Here is an 8808-nt window from a genome sequence, read left to right as displayed (position 1 = left end):
AATTGAAATAGTACTCTTCAAGGTGCATGGTTAAGGGCTCAAGAAAAAAAGGGTTTCAACTTTCAAGTACTTTTTTTTTTTGACAAGCAAAAGTCTTAGTACTTTGTGATCTCTAATAGTTGCCTGCACCCTGTAGGATGCCATTTCATCAATAGCATATAAGTAACCAGTAACAAATTGCAAAAGGAAAATCCACCCTGTTTTTTGTTAAGAGAATCAGTCAAAGCAAGGAACCAAAGATACAAACACTGCTGGTATTTGGTTTAACAAGAAGCAAGGTGATAAAATGACAAGAAAAAAATATGTGCAAATTGTACAAGTACCAAACCTCATTAAAGGCTTTGCCCAGTAACTTTATCTTGAACAGCAGGAGCTAAGCACTTGCTATATAAACTCAGAATGTTTTCGTTGTGTCCTGTTATTTCATCAATCAACGGACCTAATCTGATTTCATTTTATAGGTCATAACATATGTCAATATGGCCATGTATATTGCATTTGCATTATAACAGTTGTTGAAGTATTTCCTACATCATCTGCAAACCAATAGTTTCGTGCAAAGGAAGCCACCGAGAAATTATTTCCACTTCGCTTTTTAAATATAAAGGTAGAGACTGCTACAACTTTCAATCAGAGAATTTTCAAATAACAATCAAGTTTTTCAGAAGAAATCTATTAACTGTGAGTGTACTAAAAAGCAATTCATCACAATTATCAATCTTCCCCTCGCTACTAAAAATCCACGAACTCCAGAATGAAGTTATTCTCATAGGCTAGGCTCGTGTATACACACAAAGCAGTACATTATTTTGGATAAAGTTCTTTTGAAACTTTAGCTTCATCAAAGCTGATAATATAAGAAAATAATACAACAGGAAGAAGGGCAGTCCATGTGACAGCAGTGCAAATTACAGAGAGAGAATCTTCAATTTTGGAATAAAACAAATAGGTCAATAATAGCAATGGAGTAAACTGACAATTTAGTGAAAAAACAACAGTATTCTTTTGATTGCATATATTTTTACAATCAAACTGAAGAAACACCAGCAATCATTTAGAGGATGCAAAAATAAAGGATGTTCAGGATTTATATTTTGTAAATCTTACCTGCATATCTGTTCATATAATTTATAACTCAACCAAAACTTGAATTTAACAATGCAATTGAGAGAATTTTACTCATATTCAAACTCCACCTCTACATACATATATTTCCTCATAAGCTGAACAATGGATGAGGTGAAATTGGCCAATATCTGGCATTCTTCATGTGATTTGGCTTCTGAAACAACCCCAAAAATAATCATTTTTTTAAGATTTGGGCATCGTTTTAGCAGCTCCTCAACCCAATGCGAGAAGTGATCATTAATTACTGTCCATCCAAGCTCCAGCACCTTCACATTCTCCAAATTAGAAGATCCTTGGAGGCCATAATGCATGACACCATCTCTCAATTCATAACTTAATGAAAGATGGTTCAGCTGTGGAAAACAAACAGCAATTGTTTCCAAATCCACAACCTCATCTTCATCATCAAAGGCCACGTCCCAAAGCCGAAGCTTACTCAATTTCGAGGATCTTGAAATCATCTGGTAGAATTTTGGCCAGATGATTGTGAAGTTGCTGACATCAACAATCTCAAGATTATCAACAGTCTCACCAATGTCAAGATGTATCACACTAACATCATCAATCTTGAAATATTTCAAAGTACCTTTCCCAATCAATTCAAAAAGTTCAAGGGCACAATCCCTCAAGTGCAAACGCTCAATACTATCGGCCTCCAGCATAAATTTATCCAAACTAATTGTTTCAACATAAATACTCTTCAATGTTGGGCTGCTCAGTTCCACTGTCACCTGTGCATCTGACATTGCTATCTCTGGATTGACAAGTTCCAAGCTCTCAAGCTTTGGACATGCAGTGAGCAATAGGCTCAAATCCAAAGCTGAAATACTAACATGACTCAAAGAGAGGGACTTCAAACAAGGGAATCTCTGAAAGTTAGGTTCAACCCCTGCTATAGAATTGTGGGCTAGTAACAGCTTTTCCAGCTTCTGCCTCCCACAAATTTCAAGGATGTTAATGTTTGGGCTGGTCCGAACATTATAAGACAACCGACGCAAGGTTTCCCTAGTATACATGAGCCACGCAATAACAGTTGAAGCCGAGAACTCATCAACATCATCCATCAAAATTGATAGGCCTTGCAATCCAGTAGTTTGGAATATTGTTTGAGTAATCAGGATCTCTAATCGTCTAGGTGTAATATCACGATAAAAAGGCCAATCACCAGAATTAAATTCTAGGGTGTGAAGGTGTTTCCGACAAGCTTCTCGCCATTTTCGACATGTTGCAGAGGCTATTACCACATCTCGGGCACCTCCAAGCCGAGATAAAATGTTTCCAATGACTTCAACAGGTAGGTGCTCCATTGCCAATAAAGATCAAAAGCCTCAAATCCACAAATTGAGTTTTCTGAAGATAGTCAACTAGATATAAGCAAACCACCAAATTCTTCACAAGTGAACAAATATAAGGTTGAAATGGGATGAAATCACGGCCCGAATCTTTCTTCCGAGCAATCAAGAAAAGGTCTGTCAATAAAACAAAAACAAGAACTACTCAAAAACATGGTTTTCACTTAGATCTTCAAACAGATTCCTCATCCAAACGAAGCAATCTAAAGCATAATATAGAAAAAAAAATAGAACTAGAAAAAGAAAAAAGTTGTTGGGTTTTACAAGAAAATTTCAAGTATCATAATTTCAGCTAGATTCCAACTAAATGAAGATCCAAAATTAACCAAAATGAAGGATCAAAGTCAAAATCAAGTATTTGGGTTACAGACTTAAATCAATTCAGTGACTCAAAAACGAAAACAAAATAAAGTTTAACACAGAATAATCCCAGAATTCAAAATAAAAAAAAACTAAATAAAAATTAATAAAAAAAACATCAAAATTGAAATTTAGCTTCTGGGTATTTAACCAAAATGTCATTCAAAATAGTAAAATAATATAAAAAAATCAAGTGCCAAAATAAACCCACCCCCCCAAAAGAAAAAACAAAAAAGAGAACTTACCAGAAATGATATCAGAGAAAGAGAAGATTGGGATTTTCCAAATGGCGGTGCCTAAAGATTTTGAGTGAGTGAAGAAAAGAATAAATAGGCTTTGTTGGAGTTGGATTCAAAGCTTTTCCTTTTTTTTCTTCTCATTGGTTTTGATTTCAGAAATTTATTTATTGACGAATCAAATCAGACGATAACGTGAAGAGACAACGCTCCTCTCCTCCTTTCTCCTCTGTTTATGCAGCAGCCCTGGCTGCCAATGCCAGCCCCGTTCCACGCCAACGTGGGTCCTCTCCTCTCCTCCCTTTTTTTTTTTACATATATTTTTTATTCGTTCTTCTTCTTTGCTACATAGCAATTTATTCACAATAAATTATTATTTAACAGACCTAAAATGTTTCTGTAAAATGTAATTTTATTGTTTATATTGTGAATTTGTGATCATATAACATAAATTTTTATTGAATAGTTTGGACAGTTTTGGTATTCTTTGTGGGAACAGATTTTTCTAAAATAAAGCTATATTAAGTTATATTTAATTATTACCTATAGTAAATTTTGATTTTTAAATATTCCTTTATATATATAAAATAAGAGTTTAATTTTGAAGAAAAAAAATTCTTAATTTTAACTTTGTTAATTATATTGTGTGGACAACTTTGGGAAACTTTGTTGACCCCAACAACTAACCACTAGAATTTAGCTTATTTATAGCAAAGTGTAGCCTTTTTCTATGACCTTAGAAATTAGAATATTAATAAATGAATATTTTAACTTTATATAAAATAATATTTAATTATTTAAATATCACACGAATGAATAGCAATATAATGTTGACTGACGAATGTAAATAACTTCAATACCTACTCGTGAATGCTTTTAAATAATTTGTATGTGATTTTCAGAGAAAAAAAGTTTACAAGTAAATATTATTCAATCTTTTTTCATGCATATTTACTTATTTTAGCAAGATTTCATTCATTTATAAAGCGTAAGACGGCGCGTTTTAGTGGCCACACACAAAACCAAAACGACGCGCTTCAGGCAACGATAAACGGGCGTTGGAAGTCTTTCACTTCTACAGCTTCCGTTCCATGCTTCGTCTCTCCAGCGTTGGAAAGGTGTTGGAAGAAATAGAGTAAAATGGAAGCTCTGAAAATCAGTCTAATTTTGCTACTGTTAACAAATCTCCGATCCAGTACATCATCAGCAGATAATCACCGCTACAATGTAGGAGATCGCGTCCCTTTATTTGTCAATAAAGTGGGTCCCCTCACAATCCGGTACCACGCCGCCCCCCCCCCCCCAAAAAAAAAAACAATAATCTTTGAATACTGAAAACTTAATCTTACTTGCTTTCTTATTCACCCTTCGAGTTCCCTTTTTCTGGGAATTTAAATTGTTATGTGTTGTTTTAAGAAATTGGGTATTGCTTAAACACATGTTGGAATTAATACAATTTGATGGGTCAACGTTTGATTTTCGTTTTGTCAAAAGTCAAATGCTTGTAAAGTGTTTTGGGTTATTAAAGTCTAATAGAATGTTGAAGGGTAGGATCTGAATTGTAGTTATGGAACGACCCTGTTGTTTACCGTTGCTGCTTGTCAATAGTGAAAAACAAGGTATAGCTATCCTTTTCATGTTTTAGCTTAGACGTTTTAGAGATTTAATGCTTAAAATAACTAAATGCTTGAGCATTTTGAGGAACACAACGCTGATGATTCGAAGAAAAGTTTGTTACAATAAATTGAGCAAGTTGATTTTTTATGCAGTTAGCTGCAGTTTTGCTAGATTGGTTACCTTATAAGTTCTCTTAGGGTAGAACTAGAACTTAAACTACAATGACTCTTAAGAGCACACTGTCTTGGAAAATTGATAAACGACTATGGTTTAGTGTTATCTGTTATTACTTAGCAGAAGTCAAATGTCAATTTTACTTGAAATGCTAATTTCGATTTCACTTTCCAGTGACCATGTATCCGTCTGGTCTTAATTTTTGTTTCTGCAAACTGTTTTTGTGTTGCAGTGAGACCTATCAATACTATGAATTACCATTCTGCCGTCCAGGTTAGCCTTCGGGTTCAGTGATTTGATTATTCAATAATTATCAGAAGTGCATTTTAACTCTGATATGATGCATAGTGAAAATTTTTCTTTCTTTGAGTAATGTGAAATTAGTATTTGTTAACATTCAATTAAAATTTTCAAGTTGTAAAATTAAAAATTGGTTAAAATTAAATTATTCTATATTTATTCTACATGGATTTTTTAATACCAAAACAAAGTAGTTTTGTCCTGCATTTACTGTGCAGGACTGAATTTTATGATATATATATATATATATATATATATATTAGTTCAGCAGATAATCTTATTAAAATTTTGTTAGGATCTAGTTTCTCTGTCTGGGCCAAATGATTTTTTTTTCATTTACAGTGAAACTCCCGATATTATGGCTTAAATGTTTTTTTCTGTCTCCTTTTTTCTAGCCATAAGGTAAATGGTAATATTGAGGTTTCATCTCTTCCAATTTTTGAGCATGTGGAGTTTGTAATAGTAACTAGTAAGTTGGCATTTTATGGCTTGCAGATCCTGTAGTACAAAAGAAGGAGTCCCTTGGGGAAGTTCTGAGTGGTGATCGTTTGACCAGTGCTTTATATAAGTTGAACTTTCGCGAGAACAGAATTGCAGAGACATTGTGTCACAAGAAGCTTGAAGGAGATGATGTTGCAAAATTCAGAGATGCTGTAATTAATGATTTTTACTTCCAGATGTACTATGATGATCTTCCATTTTGGGGTTTTGTTGGGAAAATTGAAGAAGACAGTTGGACAATTGAGGAGAACACACCCAAGTATTTTCTATTTAAACATGTGCAGTTTGATGTTCTTTATAATGGCAACCAAGTGATAGAAATACGTGCATTTAGTGACCCAGATCAGGCTGTTGATAACAGAAGATGTTGGAATTGATTTTAAGTTTACTTATTCAGTCACCTGGAATGCAACCTCAGCTGCCTTTGAGACCAGAATGGATAGATATTCAAGGGCTTCATCCCTTCCAATCCACCAGCAGATTCATTGGTTCTCATTCATCAACTCCATGTCATTATTATGCTATTGATGGGGTTGCTTACTTTGCTTTTCGTGCGGCGCCTGAAGAATGACTTGAGAAAGTAATTCGCTTTGGGTATTGTTGACAATTTTAATTAATTTTAGACCTATAGAATGGCTTTGTCCTTTGGGCTAAGGTTTGTTCCATGCATAGCAGGTGTTCAACTGGAGATGAAGAAAAAGAAGACAAGGAGGTTGGTTGGAAATATATTCATGGTGATGTATTTAGATGTCCGCAAAACATGTCCTTGTTTTGTGCTGTCTTGGGCACGGGTACTCAGCTGCTGACCCTGTAAGCTACTAACTACTGTTCTCCTATCTACTTGCTAACTTGTTCATGATTGTGAAGTTATCAGCTGATATCTGTTCAAGTACAGCAAGAATAATAAACAAAAGCCTTTTCTTGCTTGATGGCAGTGGCAACTGACATACAATTGTTATGATATATGCATTGGGGGTCTACTCCTTCTTGCTGATATAGTGAAATATTTTAATTAAACCAATCCTTGGTCACCATCTTATTCTTCTTTTTCCTCTTCTTTTTGCATTCTTCTCCCCATTGCCTTCTGTTTGAACAATTTTTTTATGCTTTCATATCTTTGCAATCCATCATCAAGAAATGTAATTTTGATGCCTTCACTGTCCAAAACATTGTTGCATATTTATAGTACTTTAAAAGAGTGGCCATTATGGGGTGTGATTTTCAAGCCAAATTCAAATGCTCATCCTTTCATAATTTTTATGGTGCTATGCTATTGTAGAAGCTACTTTTAGAGTAGGATTTTTAAAATGGTAACTCTCAGTGTATGAAAGTTTATGATTTTTCCTAACTGTTGCATTTCCCTTCAGAGTTTGCTGCTTATTTGTGCTAGTATGTTTTGGTGTCCTCTATCCTTACAATCGTGGAACACTAGGCACTGCGCTTGTCATTTTATATTCTCTGACATCTGTAGTTGCTGGGTACAATGCAGCTTCCTTTCACTGTCAGTTTGCGGAAACTGGATGGGTAATTATCTAATACAATTTAATGTTGCACATAATGCCTTTTTTTCTTAAAAATAAAAAACTTTTAGCCTTATTTACTGAATAAAAAGTGTCAATTTCCAGGAAAGGAGTGTTCTACTGGCTGGAATCCTGTATGCAGGTCCCTTTTTTGTCATAGTTTCCATCCTTAATGTGGTTGCTGTGTATTACGGGGCCACAGCTGCACTCCCTTTTGGCACCATCATGGCTATTACTCTCATATATACCTTTCTCGCCATTCCGTTGCTTGCCTTGGGAGGGGTGCTTGGGTACCTCTTTAGGTCTGAATTTCATGCACCTTGTGCTACAAAAAGATACCCAAGAGAGATTCCTCCATTGGAGTGGTACCGAAAAACTCCTTTTCAAATGTTGCTTGGGGGTTTCTTATCATTTAGTGCAATTGTCCTTGAGTTACAACACTTATACGCAAGCTTGTGGGGATACAAGATATGCACTCTTCCCAGCATTTTGTTTCTCATGTTCATCATCCTCATCCTCCTCACCACAATGTTAAGTGTTGGTTTGACATACATTCAGCTATCTGTGGAAGATCATGAATGGTGGTGGAGGTATGTGCTCGTGCAATTTTATATGCATGAACATGCTCATGCATAAATATGCACACTGAATACAACTATAGGCATGCTAATGGAGGTTGGTGTCTAGGGCTTCTTTACTTCATATGCTCTTGGCTCATTTTTTATAAGAACTTCATTGTGATATCAAATCTCACAGAGCAAGGAGGATGTTTCAATTCAATTTAAAATTGCTGCCAACCTTTTGGGAAAGTTTGCATCTCTAATACACAGACAGGACTTTATATTCATTTAGGGCTGGTCAATGTTTAAAACTGGTGGCAAAATCTCAATCAGCTGGCTCTTTTTTAGTAATTTGCAAAATCATATATTGAAATAAATAACTATTAAGAGGGTTCTTAATGTTCTTCGATTTTTACTGATTTTATTGTGCGTGAATGATGTTATTGACTAGCACATGATTAGCGTGTTGATTGAAAAAAGGCTTTCCTCTAACTGTGGATGCTGGAAGAGTTTACCTTAGGTGCTTAGGTCTTGTTTGTTTCCTTACCTGGTTAACTATTTACTTTGGTTTTGAATTATTTACACTATCAAGCCGGAGGTTTTTGCTTTATCTCAATTATAGAACTATGTTTTTTGTATTAGTGAATTTATTTTCTTTTCTCATTTCTTTTTCCTAAGTTTTGGGTGTTCTGTTTCAAATCTTTTTCCTTCTAGAACACCCACCCTATACAAAAAATTAACGTTTTGGTTTTTTTTTTTATATCTGTTTAGATTCTAGGAACAAAAATGTTAAGGTTTTGGAAACAACATTGAATGCTTGTTGGAATATTTTCCTTTTGTTCCTTTTGGTTCCTGCTTCCCCGAACCCGCAAAGTAACTTCCATTCATTGATGAAAATTAGTGCAAACATACTTTGTTTTTCCATAATTCCCCTTGCATTGCTGTAATATTGTAAACACTTGATGTTTTTGCTTGGTACAGATCTGTGCTGTGTGGGGGGTCGACTGCTATGTTTATGCTTGCTTATTCGATCTACTTCTACCTGAGGTCAAGTATGAGT

At 34.8% G+C, this 8808-nt stretch overlaps 2 protein-coding genes across 3 annotated transcripts in view; one reads left to right on the top strand and one right to left on the bottom strand.

Moving 5' to 3' along the window:
* Positions 1–29: 29 nt before the first annotated feature.
* On the bottom strand, positions 30–3411 carry LOC110412791 (F-box/RNI-like superfamily protein). 2 transcript variants are annotated; one of them, XM_021423414.2, is made up of 2 exons: positions 3086–3411; positions 30–2478 (listed from the first exon to the last, which is right to left on the bottom strand). In XM_021423414.2, exon 2 carries the CDS (start codon positions 2433–2435, stop codon positions 1176–1178), a length of 1260 nt encoding a protein of 419 aa, XP_021279089.1. In that variant the 5' UTR covers positions 2436–2478; positions 3086–3411; the 3' UTR covers positions 30–1175. The 2 variants fall into 2 exon arrangements, with proteins under 2 accessions (XP_021279089.1, XP_021279088.1); XM_021423413.2 differs by having other exon boundaries at positions 32–2597.
* A 790-nt stretch (positions 3412–4201) lies between these two features.
* LOC110412796 (Endomembrane protein 70 protein family) overlaps positions 4202–8808 on the top strand; it is a 5120-nt gene continuing 513 nt past the window's right edge. Inside the window, 9 exon segments of the mRNA XM_021423422.2 lie at positions 4202–4356; positions 5100–5140; positions 5663–6023; positions 6025–6173; positions 6176–6248; positions 6344–6478; positions 7036–7192; positions 7294–7778; positions 8730–8808. The exon segment at positions 8730–8808 is cut by the window's right edge and continues 513 nt beyond it. Of these exon segments, the coding sequence (XP_021279097.1) occupies positions 4217–4356; positions 5100–5140; positions 5663–6023; positions 6025–6173; positions 6176–6248; positions 6344–6478; positions 7036–7192; positions 7294–7778; positions 8730–8808 (1620 nt within the window). The 5' untranslated portion in view covers positions 4202–4216.

Source organism: Theobroma umbraticum, unplaced genomic scaffold (genome assembly GCF_002168275.2).
Source record: "Theobroma umbraticum cultivar Fairchild unplaced genomic scaffold, ASM216827v3 scaffold_95.0, whole genome shotgun sequence".
NCBI classification, from domain to species: domain Eukaryota; kingdom Viridiplantae; phylum Streptophyta; class Magnoliopsida; order Malvales; family Malvaceae; genus Theobroma; species Theobroma umbraticum.
This window is presented reverse-complemented; position numbering and strand designations above follow the sequence as displayed.

Coding starts and splice junctions, on each gene's coding strand:
- LOC110412791 (XM_021423414.2), bottom strand. CDS start 2,435: ATGGAGCACCTACCTGTTGAAGTCATTGGAAACATTTTATCTCGGCTT.